This window comes from Anabas testudineus, chromosome 3 (genome assembly GCF_900324465.2).
Source record: "Anabas testudineus chromosome 3, fAnaTes1.2, whole genome shotgun sequence".
In the NCBI taxonomy this organism is placed as follows: Eukaryota; Metazoa; Chordata; class Actinopteri; order Anabantiformes; family Anabantidae; genus Anabas; species Anabas testudineus.
In genome coordinates this window covers 9,394,081-9,414,759 of record NC_046612.1, presented here as the reverse complement: position 1 = coordinate 9,414,759, position 20,679 = coordinate 9,394,081, and the positions used below count along the sequence as shown (strand labels likewise).

Here is a 20,679-nt window from a genome sequence, read left to right as displayed (position 1 = left end):
TGGTCAGAGTAAGTTTGCCAAGAAATTTGTACACATAATTTTTTATTGTTTAGTAAAAAAAAAAAAAAGGGTGCGCTCCTGAGGACTCAGGACAGTCAAGTTAACTTCAACAAACTAGAGAAAGAGTAGCAGTAAGATCAAGAAACAAACAAGTCTGTTAACAGAAGTGTGAACAAAGTTGGAAAAATATTAATAAAGCAAAGCCAAATGACAAATTGTACTTTACCACCAAGTCCAATTGACAAGTTGCCACTAGAGTTGACTTTGTTATACAATTTCACATCACGTCTCCTTTGATGCATTTAAATTAACAGCTCAGGTCTTGCGGCTGCAGCTTGCATTTATAAACCCCCCCCTAAATTACCCCTGCACTTCTTGTTAAACCCACTGTGGAATCCATTGCAGCATATTTTGCTGCAGTGTTGATCCACTCCAAACAGGACATGGTTGTGCAATCCTACGTTTGCCTTTTAACCAGGCAATGATACAGCTCTCACTTGTTCTGTTTTTGCAGGCACGATGCAGAGTGAGACTTTAACAACTGTGATGACTGTGGTATTTAAGGGTGAATCAAGGAGGGTGCTGCCAGTTTCACAATAACTAAAAAATGTGAAAAAAAAAAAAAAATGTTCTGAAACAATACTAAAAAGCAGAGGAGTGCTGGACACTGACCAATAACAAATCTTAAGATGATGATGTTTTGCTTTGTCTTTTTCTACCCTTTCACTTCCTAACAGTTAAATGCGACATAGAGTGTATATATACAACAACTAGCCACTTTATTAGGTACACCTGGGCAATCTAATACAATCCAATCAATCTACCAGATGTCGAAATGTAAATTTAAATGTATAACAAATCCGAGGAAGGTTTTATTTTTATTTCCACAAAAACTCCCCACATTTCCTTCCTGACATGCATTTTATTGTTGATGTCAGTTTAACCCAGAGGCAATTTAAGTACACTTTTTTTTCCAACATAGTGAATGGACAGTGACATAAAGTGCCTTTTCACATGCTACATGTTTGTCCATCATTAGTTTATCCTTTGATTCATTTTCAGTTTGAGATTCTGTCATGTAAGAGTTGTATAAACAGTATATAGGACAGTAGGTCAAACCCTCATTAAAAATACCTGAGGAGAAAAAGAGCTTTCAGAGTTCTGAGACGGTGAAGTAATGCTGCAAATGCTGTCATTTGTCTCTGATGTTTTCTGTCTGTCTTTGGTTGTTCCATAGGGCAGTGATGCCTGGCATGGTGATGTTTCGGCGGCGCTGGTCAGTTGGCAGTGATGACCTGGTGCTGCCCGCACTCTTCCTTTTTTTATTGCACTGCATCTGGTGAGTCGTTGTTGTCTTAATGTATTCGTTTATCTGTGTGAAATTATCATTTTTATGTGCAATATTACTTCCGAATACTTATCTGTCACACTCAGGTTGGTTGTTCTGTCGGTGGTTCTGTTCGGCCTTCCCTATGGCTCAGACCAGTCTTGTTCTGTGACACTGGTGGACCATGGCCGAGGGTATCTGGGCATCCTGGTCAGCTGCCTTATCTGTGAGAGTGCCATCATGTGGTTGAGCATGAGAGGCAGCATTTTGTACACACAGCCCAGGGAAGCTGTGCAATATGTTATCTACATACGACTAGGTAAAGCTCACATTTATTTGTATATGAGACTTTTAGACTGGATTAGGTCTTAAGGCTTCTTAGGATTGAAGGAACTGGCTGTGAGGATTAGTTTGGGTTTCAAGTTAAGATTAGAACGTATCTAATTATGATTGATCACCATTCTTCTCCCTTCACTTTCCAGCTATTCTGTTGGTCGAGCTAGTGTATGCTGTAGTGGGTATTGCCTGGCTTGTTCAGTATTACCAGCCATGCTCTGATGTCACTGCCAAAAACCTGGCTTTGGGTGAGTGAAAGCAAGTATAAAGAATGGGAACGGTCAAGACGTTTATTTTTGAATGTGAATAATGTCTTATTATTCTCTGCAGGAATCGTTGCATGCAACTGGCTTGTGATATTCAGTGTTTGCATTACCCTCATGTGCACCTTTGATCCAACGGGTCGGACTTTTGTCAAACTGAAAGCCACGCGCCGGCGTCAGCGCAACCTCACAACATATACTCTCAGGTATCAACAGAACAGCCATTGCTGCAACATCGCAACATGTAGGCATGTAGATCCTACCAGTTTCTCACCTACATTCAGTTCTGACAGTATTCTTTGCCTTTTTCTCACCATTAGACACAGACTAGAGGAAGGCCAAGCCAGCAGCTGGAGCAGGAGACTAAAGTTCTTCATGTGCTGCACAAGAGCCCAGGATACACAATCAGTGAGTCACATCACACGCTTATGTTACCTCACTGCAATTAAAGTAAAACAGAAGGGAATGAAACCAGAAATACAGTATGTCTAGTGAGCCAATCATAAAAATCACTGTCGAGATGAATCAAGTCTGGCACAATAGAGCCTTTTGCTCTTCTACTTAACCAGCAGCCGTAAGTATTTCATATAAAATATGAATGTAAAATGATGGCCTAATGAAATTTAGGCCAAACCAATTTCCAAGTTTTCCATACAAACCTCAAGCACAATTGCAGTCATAGAAATGTCTGTAACTGCCGGACTGGAGTGCAGAACTGAAATAAAAGTAAAGCCCATCCAGAAATATTATCATCAGCTCCTTCCAACAATCTGATGCATTTTCCAAATACATGAAAACTAATGCTTGAGCGAGACAATGTGTTCTCACTGGAGATGTACAACTTCAGTGGACATATAAACTTGTAGGTTAGTGTTAGTGTTTTGATTATTGCAGCCATGCATGGGCAGTAAGAGGGTGTGTATTTACAGAAATCAATGAGTAACATCTTTTTGGCAAAGGATGAATTTGAAAAGGCAAAGTTGCCTCCTCTATAGGCTAAAAGCATCCAAAATTTTAGTTGGGGTGGGGATACAAATATATTTTTAAATGTGCTTATTGACTTTTATTCAGGTGATTAGAACACAGCAAGCAAACGGTTGGACCGTTTAATGGTTGTGTGATGATTATGCTTGTTCTGTGGCAAAGCCCATGTTGTTACTGTGTTACATTGCCAACATGTTCTGATATCTGCTGCTCTGGTTTCCAGGACGCGTATTCAGAAGTGGCCAGCCTTTTTGCAGAGTTTTTCAGAGACCTGGACATTGTGCCTAGTGATATCATTGCTGGTCTGGTTCTTCTCCGCCAGAGACAGAGGTCTAAGAGATCAGCTATCCTTGACCAGGTAACGGTTTCAATAAAACATGGTAATATTTGTAGTTTTTTTCTTATGTACACATGTGCTATAATGAGATAAAAAACAATTCTGTTCTGTTTTCTCTTCCTAAGGCCAACAATGACATTTTAGCCTTCTTATCTGGAATGCCTGTCACTCGTAATACTAGATACCTGGACCTTAAGAACTCGGTGAGTGTCTTACGTGTGATAAAATGATGAAGCTAAGGGTGACTTGAGTTCATTTCACACTATATTAATAATAATTGACTTTTTTTTAACAATGAACAATGAAATTCTATCTAAAACACAAAAATACAAATTTTTAATTTACACATGATAAAGAAAAAGAAGACTATTTTTCTCCAGGAATTACACAAATTACAATAGGGACAATTCTGATCAGTAGATAGTCCTGAGGATGCGGTTTTGGTTCCATTAAGTTTACAGTATACCCTACTTCTTTGCTATTGTGCACTGCATTATTTATGTTCACTTGCTCTTCTACACTATATATATTGACCTGCAGTCAATTTTGAGGGTCTGATTTACAGTATATCTCCAAATGTCGTCATGTGTTGTTACTTTTCCTGATTTGTTTTTAATGCGCGCGTGTCTGTTTGCCATTTCCTTTCACAGGCTGAGATGAACATGTACAAGGATGTGTGTTATTATATGCTCTTTGCCCTGGCTGCATATGGTTGGCCGATGTACCTGATGAGGAAGCCTGCCTGTGGGCTGTGCCGCCTTGCCAGCTCCTGCCCGTAAGTACCCAAACATACACCCGCACTCAGAGTTTTAATTTGTTTGGCTTCTGTGTCTCCTGAGCCTCTCCAGTGTGGTTCAAATTTCACATTCATCAACAACTGCCGTGTGTTTATCCACTGAGAAAACACCACTCTAGATAAGCCCACTAATCAACACAAGTTATGTATTAATCACACACACTCACACCTGACCTTATTTTTCTTCATTTTGCGCCCTGCTGTTTTCATCTCCTCTTCCTTTCTCACCCCAGATGTACATCAGTGTCCGGCTCTCGATTGTCTCAGTCTGTGACAGTGGAGGAGGACAATTGTTGCGGCTGTAATGTCCTGGCCATACGGAGACATTTCCTGGACAGGGACCTCAAGCAAGTTCACATTGTCTACACTTCCTGCCATGATGCTGTGAGTAGTCTGACAATAAGCTAACAAGCATTCACAAGTATATGGGCTTAATATCTTGAATAATGCAAAGGATTTGTAATGTGGAGCATTTGAGCTGCATCAGGCATTTTTTTTTATTTGTTCATCATGTTTTAAATGGTAATGTGCAGAGCCTTGCATAAAATGGTATGCCTGTTAACCAGATAGTACTCTTGTCCAGCTAACATCACCTAACACAGGGATGACGTGCAGTGCTGCACAACTACAAACTGGGAGCCAGTGTGATCATTTAGTGGTTTTATTTTGTAGTTTTGGACATAATTTGTGTCTGTTTTGATAACACTTTACTCACCAGTTTAGATACAGGAAGCTGACTGAGAGCTGTGTCCACATCCTGGGCAGTAAGTCAAGTGTGTTCTCAGTAGGTGTTGGACTTCATCAAGGCTGTGCTTTGTCACAGATTTTGTGACTGTCATGGACAGAATCCGAAGGTACAGCCGAACAGGGGAGAGTCCAAATTGGTGGCCTCAAGATTGCATTTCTGCTTTCAACATATAAATCAGTGCATAGTTAAAGGTCATGCACAAGTTGTTCTAAACATTTTCACTGTGGCGATGCAATTTACTCGGTTGTCATACTTCATTCAGTTGGAATAATTTGGAAGGAGACCTTTCCCCTGTGTTGCTGCATCCCCAAGTCTAGACAATTAGGTTGTAAAATGTAATAATTTAAAAAGTTTACATGATTCATCTGCAAACGTCCATAGTTCCCATATCTCTCTCCATCCAAACGTGTGCCTTGCAGTAGTCATATCAACAATTAGTTCTGTATTATGAAACAATCTCAAGCAGTCTATAATGAGATTGTTTTTAATCATGTAGAAATTAAATTAAATGTAATAATAGTAATTCTATTAATTTTCACGGCACTCAGCACCAGCACTTGAGCCACACAGTGTCAATGATGTGTAAAGCAGAGCACTTCTGAGCGAGGTTGGCCAACGCAGAGTTTCCATCTATAAATTCCTCTCATAGAGTGACTTATGTGACTGTGTATCGTGCCAAGCTGCGAAAGGTTCGATGACTCTAGTAGTGCTCAGTTTACTGGGCTGCAAGTGAAACTATGACACATATATGGACAATTTTTTTCCTCTTCTCTTTTTTCAAACTGTCTCGTTCCTCTTTCTGTCAAACCAACTTTTACTGTCCACTCTGCATCATCCACACAGGTTTATGAGACCCCATTTTTTGTGGCAGTGGATCATGCGAAGAAGAAAGTTGTCATCAGTATCAGAGGAACCCTATCGCCAAAGGTGAGTTTCAGCCTTTCTGTTTTTACAGCATATTTTCTCTCTAACCATCTAAGCATTAGCTATCCCTCCTCCCTTCAGTACGTCACAACACCAACACCTCCAGAGCAGGTGAAGTTCTCATAGTTTAATGCAGTGTTCTCACACTCCCACACACTTCACGCATAGAGCAGAAACATGACTGTCCACTTTTCAAGGATAAATGTCCTATCCATTTTTTACATAAGCATTTAAGAAAAGTCTTAGAGGAAAGAATCTGCTCATCTCATCTTGCACTCACACCACTCCAAATGTATTGGAAAAGTGAGGGAACCTTCTTCACTTTTGCTGTAGACTGAAAACATTTAGGGGGTTTGATATCAAAAGATGAATATTAGGGAAAACATTAGCATTTCAGCTTTCATTACGAGGTCTTTATGTCTGGATCCCTTACACAACTTAGAAGATGGCACCTTTTGTTTGAACCCACCCATTTTTCAAGTGAGCTAAAGTATTAGAACATGTGACTGACAGTGGTGTTTTGTTGCCCAGTTGTTTCCTATTACATTGACTATTCAAACACTAAAATAGCACTAAATGTCTATGCTCAGTTTCAGATTTAGGTTTTTCCTGTTGAAACTGCATTTATAGTTAAGATGTGTAACCAACATGAAAACCAGAGAGCTGTCTGTGGGTGAAAACAAGCAATTGTGAAGCTGAGAGAAGATGGAGAATCAATCAGAGCCGTTGCACAAACATTGGCCATAGCCAGTAGAAACATTAGGAATATCCTGGAGAAGAAAGAAACCACTGGTGTACTAACAGACATCAATTGGGTAGACTAAGGAAGAGAACAGCTGCTGATGACAGAAACTTTGTGAGAGCTGTAAAGAAAGAACCTAAAAGATGCCAAACCATCTTCATCCATCAAAACAACTGAAAGAGGCTGCAGTTAAAGCCTGGAAAAACATCACAAATGAAGAAAGCAAACGTTTGGTGATGTCAGTAGGTCGCAGGCTAGATGCAGTTATTGCAAGCAAAGGATTTGCAAGTAAATATTAAGTCAAATTCACTGTTTTAAGTCTACATGTTCCAATACTTTTGCTCACATGAAAAGTGAGTGGGTTCAAACAAAAGATACTATGTTGTGTAGTATCTAGTGTAGTGTAGTTGCGTACTGGATTCAGATGTAAACACCTGGAAATGAAAGATGAAATGTTGATCTTTTGTCTCATATTCATCTGATGTCAAACCTATTGTGTTTAGTCTACAGCAAAAAAAAAAAAAACTGTGCTCACATTTCCAATACTTTTGGAGGAGATTGTATCGGGGTCCAGTGTAATCATTGCTTTAAGAGATACTGTAGTATATCAGTAGTATAATGATAACATTAATGGGAAATTAATATGGGAAAGGTGAGACTGACATATGGAGTCTTCATTTCCCGTTTAACACTTTTTTTGTGCTCTCTGCTTTATGCTGTCTTTTGTTTAATTAGTCTTTTGTGTCTCAGGATGCCTTGACTGATCTGACGGGGGATTCTGAACGTTTGCCAGTAGAGGAGCAGCATGGAACATGGCTTGGCCATAAGGTTAGAGATTACTGTTTTAAACTGCTCACCGACTATACATATACTCCATGGTAACGCCTCCTCCTTTTTTTTTTTTTACCGCACGTTTCTCTGTTCTCTGTAGTGCAGTTTCAAGAAGTTACATTATCCCTGACACTTAAGGTCACTCAGGTTAACAGTATAATTCCAATAGATATTTTAATGAGAGATTAACGATTATAACTTCCTGTCTATATTTTTCTCTCTCATCATCTGCTCTTCCACTCAATCACTTTCTGTCTTTCCACTCTCAGGGGATGGTTTACTCAGCAGAATACATTAAGAAGAAACTGGAGCAGGAAATGATCTTATCACAGGCCTTTGGAAGAGACTTGGTATGCGATTCAGTGTACTGTATAAAGAATGCTGAACCCAGTAAACATCTAACTAGTCTAACTTGTACCTCATATTAAATTAATTATTGTGGTGCTGCTTGCAAGTCTGCACTAGCTGTGCAGCATATTCACTGACAAAACAGGGTAACAAAGTGTGTCTGTGTCTTTCACAGAGCAAAGGCACCATGCACTATGGCCTGGTGATAGTTGGGCATTCCCTTGGAGCAGGCACTGCTGCTATCCTCTCCTTTTTGCTGAGACGTCAGTACCCTACACTTCACTGCTACTCTTACTCTCCACCTGGTGGCCTTCTTAGGTGCGTCAATATCTCATGTTATACATTAAGAAAAGAATAACCTGCACACGTATGTGATATTCTCTTCATTCGGCTATCATGGAAGTTCATTATGGTGTAGTTTTATAGGATTTTAGTTCCCTTTTTTGATAATTTCTACAAATACTACAATCAGGGTTATGCTAAAGCAGTTTAATCTCCTCAGTTAATCGGATGATTAGTAAGAAATTAGTAACTTTCTTTCACCTGAAGGCTTCTACAGTAACTAAATAAGGATTCTGGTGATACGCATTTTTTTTGTAGCTAAAATGGTAGACCATGGTATGCACAACTCAATTCATTACACCGTTTGCCAATCATCAACAGTTATAAACTAAAAAACAGCATGTCCCAACAAGAAGTGTTCTGGGGCTTTAACGGACAGCCTTCTTCTTCTTCACAAGCTCTCTACTCTGACCTTTAGGCCTCCTATTTTGTTATTTTGACATTTAGTTTGCGTCTTGTGGTGTACAGTTGTTTTAGTCTGTGGTACCGAACAACTCCCACATCAAACCATTGTCCATACAGCAAATGCTTTTTTAGCGTTACCGATGTTCATGTACATTTACTATAATTAGTATAATAATACTAATTTAAATTAATAAATAGTTGTTCAAAAAACAGCAACACAAAAACCTGCACTGATCGCCTTATGCCTGTAAGCTCATACCTGCTTGTTTTTGTCAGTGTAATAGTCTATGATTGTACTTTTGCTTTAATAAGTTTCTGTCATTTATTCTATGACTATAATTTCCAGTACTGTTTCAACCACATACATTTGTGAGCCATCGTGTGCATATAGTTATATGTACTTCTTAAACATTTACACTGCTGCTCTTATTTTCTTATTTTTTGTATTTAATTTTTTTTTTTCGTTCCTTTATTTTTACAGTGAGGATGCCATGGATTACTCCAAAGAGTTTGTTACGTCTGTGGTATTAGGAAAAGACCTGGTACCAAGGTATGCCTTTTACTACTGTATATCTAGTACACAGTGTATAATTGTGCATTACCATAATAAACATATCTGCCTCTCCCCTCTCATAGGCTTGGCCTTTCACAATTAGAGGGTTTTCGACGCCACCTTCTGGAAGTCTTGCAGAAAAGTAACAAACCAAAGGTGATTTAAAAATCTGTGAAAGATGACATTCAGGCAGACCATCTGTACTATGAAATCATCAAAAAGAAATAGGAGATTATGCTGTAAGAACAAGATGTACGGTCTTGAAGTTATTTGGGTGAATACTTTATGGACTGTAAACAAAATTTTACAAAATTACTGTACAAAGAAAATTTTAAGAATTCATTACCAGCTTCACAACATATTTGTGTTTTCACCTGTAAAACTCAAGAAGATTAACTGAGTAGCATCACACTTAATCACAGCTTTGTGTTATGATTAAACAAACTCCAGGCTTTCCCACAACTTTGCTGTAGCTGTCTGTGTTTTAATTGAAGCATCATTTTGTTAACCCACAGCTGTTGCAGACGACCAGGCAATATAAATTTACATGTAGATGTTAGATGTCAGCTGGTATGATTAAGAACAATTTCTTTTTTCTATGTAACAGTGGAGGATCATCGCGGGAGGCACCAAATGCATCCCTAAATCGGAGCTTCCACTGGAGGATGATGATCCTCAGTCTCAGCCAGCAGCACCCCCCAGCAGCCGCTTGTGGCTCCATCCCAGTGACCTCAGCATTGCCCTTTCAGCCTCCACCCCCCTCTATCCTCCTGGCAGGATCATCCATGTGGTGCACAACCATCCTCCAGAGACATGGTGAGAAAATTGATTTGAAAGCTGTGGGAAGATCACATGAATTGAAGTCTCTAAATGTTGTTCTTTTTCTTTTTCTTTTTTTTTTTTTTTTGCTGTTTTTCCTGTAGATTCCTGAAGTACGATCAGTCCTCTTGTTGAGTGGTACTGGCACTTCAAGCTTGGCTTTATATGATATACTGTATATACATACATTTTTATCACAGCACCATCTAATAAATGGTCAAGTGGTTGTATAAGTGATGCGTGGACACATTTACCTCAAAGCAAACCTTATATTTGTTTCACACCTGTGACATAAAAGAACTGGCAGCTCTGTGAGAAACAGTATGCACTGCATACTTGTGACATTGTGGGTTTACTGTGTGTCACGTGGTCTCCCTTGTTGTTCTGCTGCACTGATATCTTAGTTTATTATGTAGCCTACCTTGTTTTTTCACCTATTTTCATAATAACTTGTTTTTTATAATTTGTGTGAAAACTAAAAGTACAAATGTAAATTTATCACTAGTCTGGAGACATTAAGCAGAGTAGAGTGCATTTCAGCAATTGTATGGATAACACATAAATATTACTCTGTGTAAAAAATGAGAGGTATCTTTGATAAAACAGCTGACAACATCAAGTATTTAAAATAGTTTTTCTTATTATTTTTCAAGTTGCATAATATTATCCTGTTTTAAATAGAGTAGTAAAGTTAAAGACATACAGAAGAATAGAAGAACAGAAGAACATCTTTAACTTACACGACAATTAAAATTTAAATGTAGAAATAGATGTGATGTGTAAATGTGTAGATTGTGGCCCTCCACATACACTGTGCTATAAATGCAGAAGACTGCAGGCTGCTGCCAAATCCTCATCTGTCTCCTCTTTATCCTCCACCATGATTGACAGACTTTCTCTCTTCCTGCTTCTCTGTAGTTGCAGTCAGGAGGAGCCAACATACTCGGCTCTGTGGGGAGATAACAAAGCCTTTGATGAGGTCATCATATCACCGGCCATGCTTAATGAGCACATGCCCCACATGGTGATGGAGGGTCTAAACAAGGTCTGTTTCATGTGTATGCATGCAGATGGCTTTGGTGGGGGTATTTTTAAATGGTGGGGAAATGGCTTTTAACTCTGGTTTCATTTTTTTTCCAACACTTGGTGACTGAACTGATTCATGTTGAGTATGTGTGAACTGACTCTAATTATACAAATTCAGTATAATTCACAAATATTTTGGGCAACTGCTCGTAAAGGGGGGTACTACTTTTAAAAATGACACCCTAGTCAAGTCACCAATGTAGACCATAATTCAGAATTTCTGGAGATAGAGCTCATCTTTGTCAAATCCCTTCTTTGACAAATTGAACAATATAATACAACAGTTAGCTACATTGGCTGATGTTAGACTGCCGTTTGACTGCAGTGGTGTGCAAAACTGAAATTTTACCAAAACACCACACATAAGGAGTGCACTGTGGCCCTCAAAACTATGACTAATAAATCATCTAAAAACATTTTGTTATTGAATTATATCATTAAAACACATGTAGAGAGGCTGGTAAAAAAATAAATCTTTGAGTTATGCAGTTTGGTGGTATTCCCCCCTAAATGGTCAGAGTAAGCCTGACTCTATGGTTTATTTATGCATGTGACCCACTTACTGTACAACTTAACACACCTTTTGTTTTCTCTACGTTGCTCCAGTTTCAAAGCATGGGAACTGTTTGCTTCTGCTCATTTTGAGTGTATGCTTCCCGAACATTTCAGGCTATTACGGGCACGTGTGTTTGCATGTGATGGATTCACTTTTGGGACTGCACTTCCTGGTGGCTGCAGAATAAAAGTTTCCTCTGTGTGCAGCGTGTTTGACTGGGTTTTGTTAGATATTTAAATTTTCATATCTCATGACTGCGTGTGTGTTTACGTCTGCTGTACCTAGTGTGTAGTATGATGTCTCTGGTGTTTCTGCAGGTACTGGAACCATTTTGTCCCCTGTCTGAGCAGGAAAACGTGGAACCAGAGGAAGTGGAAGTCAATCACCCTACCTGCAGTACCAATACATTCATAATGTCAAAAACAGAAATAAAGTCTACTTCCCTTTCCTCTGATTCCATCCACAAAGACAGATCTGACACTGCTTCCCTCACAGAGACCGAAGGCGTCTCTGCCGCTCTGACTGATGTTGCTTTTCCCTCTGTTTTAGAGTCTGTTGCTCCTCCTCTGTCCCACTGTACTTCTGCCTCACAGCTATGCTTGGTCCCTGTTCCGCCACATTCCAACGGTCTTTCTGACCCCCATTCAAGAACGCTCTCAATTAGCGATGATTCACACATTCCACAACACACTCAATCAGACCTCCTCACTTCTCACCCTTGTGTGGATGTGATTGTTACTTCTCCTTCTGAAATCATATCTAATGAGCCTTATTATACTGAGACAGAAAAGTCTCCTGTCAAGATAGTAACATCACATAGTAACGTCGATGAGCTCTGTAGTGTACCAGTGCCAAACAGTGTGTCCGATTCTCTTGTATAGACATGATCACACTCAGTATTACTTGGCCGTCATCAGCCTCAGTGCATTAGACAAGTATTAATAAATCAGTCCAAATAGTCATGCCTGTTAGTGGAATATTTGACATAAAACACTTAAACCACTGATGTTAATATTAATACTGTGGCTAAATGGCCAGACATAGATGAGGTAATACCATGAAGTCCAAGATCCAGGAGAAGGACTTTCCCTGATGTAATACCCTGGATTTGGTGTCGGTGTAATCTAATCTCTATAAACCTAGAGTCGAAAATAGCCTTTACAACGCTGCATGATGAGTCCCAACCCACCTGCACTATTTTCTCTCGTTAATGAAAGTTGTCATCCAGCTTTCCTTAGATCAAAACCATTCTTTCTCTCATTTCCTCGCACAGCTACGGTACATTTGGTCAAGTGCTGTGGCATGAACTTGCTAACCCTGTTCTTCAGCTAACAAGTTTTCTTTGTATGCACAAAGTTTCCATGGTAACCTAATTTCTTCCACATTAACTGCTCTTTCCTTCTTGGCTAGGGTTTTCAGTAGCTGCATGCAGCTCTTCCCTTGGGATGCCTTTTTTTTTTTTTTCTTTATGCCTTTTGAAAGCATGTATTCAGCTTTTTCTCAATCATAATCCCTTCAAGGAATTGTCAATTACTCATCAGTGGTAGATGGAATAACAAGTGGGGGCAAATGATGAGTACTCTGCTCAGCTCCACTGCTCTGCTGTAAAATTACTGCTAATAGTATAACACATTTCCTAATTTCCTCCTATCACTTACTTGGAACTGTGAAGGGTTTCATCATGACTGAAAACTAGAATTTTTGTGTGACAAATTCTGCTTTGATAAATTATATGTTCTATGAATCTATAGCTGTAGTACATGTATATTACAAGCATACTGCACATTTCTCTCTTCTTGATTGCTCTGCCTATTACTGCAGGTGATATGTTTGACATTGTTAAATTGTCAAAATATTTGCTGTGGTTTAACACGTAATGCTGTAATGTTGTACTTGCCCGTGTAACACTGCCATGTTTTCATTTGTGGCCTTTATCCATCTGCATAACCCAACATACTAATTATGTTCATTTAATGCCATTTTAACATAAAAGAACTTGTCCATAAGAATTTCAGTCCCACTGTCACATGTAAGTTATTATTATTATTATTATTATTTTTGTTGTATGTTTTCATGTCTTCTTACTCTTATTTTAATACCATATGGTGCTTACATCGACCATTAAAGTTAACCAATAACATGTAATTGTGTGTGATTTTCCATTAGTTTTTATTCTTGTCCCATTTTAACCATTAACACTGTTAAACTTTTGTGGAACAGACACTTTCATTTCTGTTCCTTATCATACTGTAGGTTCTTCTTCATGTATCAGGATTCCATTGTGGGTGTTTAATGTCAGTTGGAGTAGGTGTAAACTCACCTTTAGATTGCAGTTAAATTTATCTGAACTGCACTGTTCTTTTTAACACTTTAATAACAATATTAGGTTATAATAATAGATATTCATATCTGTAGTTAAATATAGATGCTGTGGTTACTAGGATAGAGTTCTTGAAAACGATTATGGTCTCACTGTGAAAAATGTGTTTGTATGTGTGAGTCTTTGACACATTATAAAAATGTTGGATCATTCATCCGTCTGTGGATTCATCTAACCTCTATTGGCATATTTAAAAAAAAAAAAAAATTTACATTTCTGTCTAGTGTCAATAAATTAAGAGTACACAAAAACAGAATTGAATTTAAGTCACTGGGGTTATTATAGTTTTAAACTAAGATACTAAGCTCTTTTGTCTTGGTGTTATAGCACTAGAACTGTAACATTTAAAGCTGTGTATGTTTGTGTATTCACTTACTACTCCGTCAATGGACATCCACCCTGCTCTCTTGTACTCATGTTTTTAAAGGTAATGCATTGTGTATTTCATTGTACTCATGACAGGTGCTGGAGAATTATAACAAAGGGAAAACGGCTTTGCTGTCAGCAGCCAAGATCATGGTGAGCCCCACAGAAGTGGACTTGAATCCAGAGACCCTCTTTGTGGAAACCACAACAACTTCTCAGCAGCCGACGCCTACAACCCACCACCGCAGGAACAGTAGTGTTCGGTTAGTACACCAAGCACCATTGTGGGTGTTTTGGAGCCTAAAAGAATATATGAAACAGTTTCTTTGATCCTCTGTATTTCCTGTTTCCCCTTAATATATAATGGAGCAAACTACTTCGTAAACTGTAGGGGTAATCATGGGGACGTATCTATTTTAAACACCTAACAAATACTACTGCTACTAACTGCTACTTTGTTTTCTCGATACCATCATTTCTGTCTGTTCCATATGGTTTAAAAAAACAAGACAAAAACCATTGTTACGGTAAGCAAAGCATGGTAATAATAACTTTATATAATGTCTTCCCTTCTTTCATGCACGCATGCACCGTGTCTGACCACAGAGCAGTTGCAACGTATGGTAGTATTCAGTTTCCACCTCGCCCTCTCTGGTTTAGCCCTTGTCTAAAGTCAGTGTGAACTCCTGGTAGTGATGGTTGAATTCTAATGTTATGTCTCTTGTTTTAATTACTAATACAAGAGCATATACCTGTACATTCAGGTCCATATACTGTATATTTGGACAGTGACGCAATTTTTTTAAAAATAGTTTTGGCTCTGTATGCCACCACAAAGATTTAATTTGAGGATTGCTTGAAAATACTGGATGCAGTTTGCTGGAAATATAGCCATTTAATTCATAGACCACCAATTTTGGTGGCTGATTATTTTCTATGAGACCATCTGTGGTGAGGTAGGGAGCCACAATGATGAAAATTGTCATTGTCGTAACCTATATATGGACCTGACTGTATCTGCTAGAATACACTTCTGGCCTCCCTGTCTCTATTTCTTTCTGTCTCTGTTCTTTTTTCCTTATATTTAATGTTTTACTAGTCTTCATGTAGTTTGTATATCTAGTTTAATAACCTATTTTCCCTTCTTTAACCCTTTGTAAGTTATTTTAACCCATTTTTTTATGTCTGTCTTGTGTTTCGGATCCCCTCTCCCCTCCTTTCCTTGTCACTACTCTCCGACCCGTTCTTCTCCTCTCCTCTAGTTCATGGGCCCAGTCTGAAATATCTCTGGATGGTTTCTCTGAGTGCCCTCCTCCTCCAGTGCCTGTAGTGCTGCGTGGAGCAAGGGAGCGCCTAGCAGTGGAGCTTAGGGACCGCAAAGCACCACTGGCCGTCATGGAGAGTCTCTCAGATGCCGAATCCCTCTACAGTCTGGATTCTCGGCGATCCTCAGCAGCACTAAGGGGTTCACCAATGCTGGGTAGCCTGCCATTCCCTTTGGATGCACCAATCCCAGAGGAGAACCCGTCTCTCAGCTCTCGCACAGAATTATTAGCTGCCGACTGCCTCTGCCAGGCGACACCAGAGCACCTGGGTGAAGTTGGGCCCTTCTTTACCCCAGAATCTAGATCCACCCCAGATTATCCCATGCGTCTGTCTCCTGCCACTCCTCGATATAGTGGACACCATTCCCCAGCTCTGCTAAACCAGGGCGTCTTGTCTCAGCCTTTCAAGCCAGATGCTAATGCCAACCCCAAAATGCTTCCTGATCAGGATCAACAACAGATACCTGGCGTCTACAGTCCAGGAAGCACTCCTAATGCTCCTCTCAGTCCTCAGATTGTTTCTAGACCGATGAACAGAGAAACAGAAGATTGGGAAAATGCAGAGAAACAGGTAAGTGCAGAGACTCCTTCATCCCACCTTTCAAATGGAAACCCCAGCCAGGCAGTGCTGGAGTTCGCCCAGTACCTAGACTCTCTATTCAGACTGGATGGCAGCAGCTCACCACCTCTGGAACTGTCTGATGCAGAGTCAGAATCAGGACGGGGCTCATTTGGACAAGGTGAATGTCTCGGAGATGGACAGCCATTGGATGACCAACAATTTCTGGCCAGAGCAACACTGGAGCCAAACTTAGTTCCCAAACCCCCACGCACTTTTGCTGGATCTGCTGACCCCTCTTCAGGCATCTCCTTGTCGCCCTCATTCCCCCTCTCATCATCTGAGGAACTCAACGATCTTTCCCCCGGTGAGGGTGCCCCATCTGCCATACATTCCCTACGAACATCCAGCCCTTGCCACTGTCCTGAAGAGAACACACTATCATCTATGGTGTAGACCATAGATTCCAGTGTTCTGTGCCCCGAATTGAGAGGTGCAATCTTAATTTTAAAACATATCACAGTATGTGCATGCAATGGAATGCAGTCACTCATCAGATGACAGAAATTGACTCACAAACAAACTCACAAACTATTTCCATTCTTCAGGTGGGTGACCTTTGAACGCTGTTCATAGCATCTTCACACTATTGCAATGACTAAGAAAAAATAGATACCTCTCTCTGCATGCCAGGGGGCTGTGCTGCTTTTGGGTAAATATAAATAACTGTAGCTTCACAATGCCATTCCAAAACACTGTCGTCCCACCCATGTGAGGACGCATCAGCATTACATGAAATTCTCTGACCTAACAAAATCAAAGGGAGCATAGTTAACTGAGCAGGGATTCAAAAACTTAACACTTTAGAAGAGGTTAGCATAGGCACATCATCTGGGTTGATGTACAACTTCCTGCACCCTCAGCAGCTCTGGAAATGTTATCCAGCTTTTATTTCATTTTTTTTAAATCAGGAATGTGAAGATGGACATATTTGTCAGTCATTATGATTGATAAGACATTATGAAATGTTCCTCAGGTCTATAAAGAATTGACTTTGAGAAAGAGAGTGTGTTACATTGGTGAGAATTTATGTGTTTAAAAAAAAATTGTGATTGTGACAAAGTTATAACAGACGCCTATGGATGTTTTTGGGTCTTTTGGTTACTCTTTATAGTGCATGAAGACTTTTTTTTTTCTTTATTTTTGAAGACAAATAGTCACTAAGCTATATAGATTGACATTTGGATACTCTTCACATATTGCTCAATTACCCCCCACCCCTGCCAAAAAATTTAATACATTGTATTGCCAAATGTATTTATGAAATGTAATTTTGTATATGTATATGGATATTGCTTTATTTAAACATAACAATCCATTATCTCCTTCCCTAGCCATCCTGTTGGCTCCCACATAGACTGTTACAGCAACACCACAGAAAAGATGTCATCCTGACCTTAAAACACTGCCATGGCTTTCATTTCGACGACACAACCTCTGCACCTTGGGTTTGAAACAATAATGAATTTTTGTAATAGCTGTCCTAGTCTCATAACTAGTGTAACACTCTTCTAGCAGTGTGCCCAGGTCAGAGACTGCATGCTTTACGCGTTTCATAGTAGCATGACTGGTATATAATAAGTCTTGTCATAAAGTCACAGGTAAAAAGCTCGAAACATGGCCTGAAATTATTATATCGGTAAACCCATGAGAGGCTTACTGAACTCCCAGGTACCAAACTGTATCATAAAGGTGTCCCAGGATATCATTTCTCTTGTTCTCAAGGTGCTCTAAGTCATCTTGGACGTCAAGGTGTTTGCTTCCCTTTAATCTGGTTCGTCTCAAACTTTCTTGAGGTTGGACTGAATTAATAAACAGGCTTGAACCTTATGTATGCCGATTCTAAATACTGTACAAGGCATACAATCTTCCATATCACCCTGGGTGTAACAGGTGGTTCACAGTTTGCATTATTTATTATTGTTAATATTGTTCTCACTTTTATTGCTGTATTTGAAAGCATTATTATCCGTATTGCTCTTGCAGCCGATTGGTTTGATGTCAGTGATTTTCATCTCAGTTTTTGGGACAGTGTGGGGAGGCTTTTACATTTCCAAAATGTAAGGAGTTACATATTTTAGCTTTTTTCTGTCCACGTGGAAAGGTTTTAGACATTCTGCCATGGCATAGTAACAATATGTTTGTTTTTTGTTTTTGTTTTTTACAAATGCTTCATAGTTGTGAGACGTGCTGTAGGATGACAGCCTGCTTGCAGCAACCTTTTGGTGAAGCACCACCAGCAAGTCTAGAGTCACCATAGAAATCAGTCAACAGTCTCTCTATTTGGAATAGGATTTTCTGTGGTTACTCACAGCAGACAGTTTCAGCCAGTTTACAGTCTGACACTGCACAAATCATGCTGCCAGTCCCAGTAGTCTCTGAAAAGACACAATAAGGTTGGGCCAGCAATTTCCTACATTCAGTAGCTTTGCTTGCAGCCAGTCATACACTAATTGCTGAAAGAAAGCACTACAACAATTTCCACTATGATGTGTACAGCACCATCTTCTATGTGTAATTATTTATGCAGATGTCTAAAAAATAAGATGAAATCCAATAGAATCATGTAGAAAACTGTTATATAACAATAAGGAGATGATAAATATTATAAAACATACCAGTATTGCCATATAAAAAAAGTTATTTATTCAAACTATTGGCAGATATACAAATTGGTCTATATTAAAAGAAGAATAATTCAGCTCTGTCTTGTCCATGTTTACCTGGTTTGCTTCCCTTCCTTTCCTGCCCCACAATGAGAATGTATTTAATCCCTCCTCCTGCCCTGCCTGTAATGGAATAAACTACAAACTATGAAAATAACTGAATTTCTGTCATATCTCTGACTTTCTGTCAGCATGAACTTGAACTGATGACTTTTAAAAGTGTAAATTAGTTACATAACAGCATTCATTTGTCAAGTACAATGTGCCTAAAATAATAACCCAAAAAAATGCATTCATGTCTTTACAATAAGGGATGTTTTCATGCAGATATGCAGTGCCCTCTTTATGCCAGATGTAGTTTTGTGTGTTATTTCCAGATAGTTCAATCTAAGTTGTCAGTCCACAAAACATTTTGCCAATACCGCTGTGCAGCTTCAATGTGCTCTTTGGCAAACTTCAGGCATGCAGCATTGGTCTTTTTAGAAAGCAGCGGCTTCCTTCGTGGTGTCCTTCCATAGACACGCTGCTTGTTTAATGTTTTACGTTCTGTAGACTCATGAACACAGATGTTAGCCAGTTCTAATAATGCCTTTGTGTTTCTTGACTCGATCAATTAGTGTTTGTTGTACTATTGGGGTCATTTTGATTGGCTGCCCACTTCTTGGTAGAGTAGCCACAGTCCCAAAATGTCTCTCTCCGTTTGTAGATAGTTTTCCTAACTGTAGACTGGTGAATTTCTAAAACTTAAAAAAATTACTTTGTAACCCCTTTCAGCTTTATGTAAATCAACAATTCTTGGTGACGTGTGGCTCACATAAGCGTATTCTTCTTGTACAGAGCAAACTAAAAAAGTTAGAGTGGTTTTTGTGAAGTAGCTCTAGTGCACACCTCAAAATAATTTTCTTCCAGGCATGTTAATACCCTAATCATTATTACTAAGGTTCACATACTTTTTACCCACTAACACTAAGAGGTTTCCATGGTTGTTCTCAGTAAAGACATGAAAGATCAGACCTTTTTGTGTTATTACTTCTGTCACATTATATTTGTTAATACTCTTGATCAGATGAAGATCAGATCACATTTTATGACAAAATAATGCCGAAAACCATGAAATTCCAAAAGGTTCACATGCTTTTTTTTTTTTATTGCCACTGTATATATAACATGCATAGCTATTAGTAGCTGTTTTAATGAATTTTGATTTCACACTCCCTGGTTACACGTAGGATCGCACTGACCGTAGGAGGAGATTTTTCCAAGTGGACCCCTCTTGAAAACATTTGTGCTTTAGATTTGATGTAAGGAATGTGTCATCAGTTTTAGAACTGCTGAGTGCAGATGGATTTTGAGTAAAGATGGCATGAGTTGTTCTGTGCTATATTTATGCTAAAGTGCACCTACACTTTAGCATAAATGACACAGCATGGATGGCTGATGTCTGGTTGATAACACCAGTGACGCACCGTGGACCTGAAGTAGTATTACTGGCTTATACAGTTAACCACACAGGAAAAAACTAAACTACATACTAGCACCATGTACATATTGGATTAAAGATCAATGTTGCAAAGAATTTAGTATTTCTTTATTAGACGGATTTACTGGGCTATTTTATATTTCATAATTTGTTGTAAACCGGGGGAAAAATGTGAAAAACAATTCCAGATAGTACTGAGGAGATGGGGCTGTAAAACTGAAAGCTACAGGATTATACCACTAATTCAAATCCTTCAAATAATTTCAATTATGACTAGGAATGCAGTAATAACTGTACTGTAGATGGTATGAAAGCAGTAGCAGGTTTGTTGTATAAAATCACAGGTGGCCCCCTTGAAAACAAGTGTCAAAAATTAAGATATAAAAAAAATAAGGCTAAATAAGAGTAAAGAGTTGGAACCCTTTATTATAGGAGCTCAAAGAAAG

At 39.1% G+C, this 20,679-nt stretch overlaps 1 protein-coding gene across 2 annotated transcripts in view; it reads left to right on the top strand.

Moving 5' to 3' along the window:
- Positions 1 to 18,910, top strand: part of dagla (diacylglycerol lipase, alpha) — a 29,445-nt gene extending 10,535 nt beyond the window's left edge. The window contains exons 2-21 of one of the 2 annotated variants that reach the window (XM_026377731.1): positions 1,238 to 1,339; positions 1,435 to 1,646; positions 1,810 to 1,911; positions 1,994 to 2,132; positions 2,247 to 2,334; positions 3,134 to 3,268; positions 3,373 to 3,450; positions 3,898 to 4,022; positions 4,277 to 4,427; positions 5,635 to 5,718; positions 7,208 to 7,285; positions 7,558 to 7,638; positions 7,812 to 7,954; positions 8,865 to 8,933; positions 9,020 to 9,092; positions 9,544 to 9,752; positions 10,674 to 10,800; positions 14,240 to 14,406; positions 14,653 to 14,670; positions 15,406 to 18,910. In XM_026377731.1, coding sequence (XP_026233516.1) covers positions 1,245 to 1,339; positions 1,435 to 1,646; positions 1,810 to 1,911; positions 1,994 to 2,132; positions 2,247 to 2,334; positions 3,134 to 3,268; positions 3,373 to 3,450; positions 3,898 to 4,022; positions 4,277 to 4,427; positions 5,635 to 5,718; positions 7,208 to 7,285; positions 7,558 to 7,638; positions 7,812 to 7,954; positions 8,865 to 8,933; positions 9,020 to 9,092; positions 9,544 to 9,752; positions 10,674 to 10,800; positions 14,240 to 14,406; positions 14,653 to 14,670; positions 15,406 to 16,483 — 3,252 coding nt within the window. In that variant the 5' untranslated portion in view covers positions 1,238 to 1,244 and the 3' untranslated portion in view covers positions 16,484 to 18,910. The remainder of the gene's footprint in view (positions 1 to 1,237; positions 1,340 to 1,434; positions 1,647 to 1,809; positions 1,912 to 1,993; positions 2,133 to 2,246; positions 2,335 to 3,133; positions 3,269 to 3,372; positions 3,451 to 3,897; positions 4,023 to 4,276; positions 4,428 to 5,634; positions 5,719 to 7,207; positions 7,286 to 7,557; positions 7,639 to 7,811; positions 7,955 to 8,864; positions 8,934 to 9,019; positions 9,093 to 9,543; positions 9,753 to 10,673; positions 10,801 to 14,239; positions 14,407 to 14,652; positions 14,671 to 15,405) is intronic. The other variant, XM_026377732.1, reaches the window with a different exon arrangement.
- Positions 18,911 to 20,679: the final 1,769 nt, after the last annotated feature.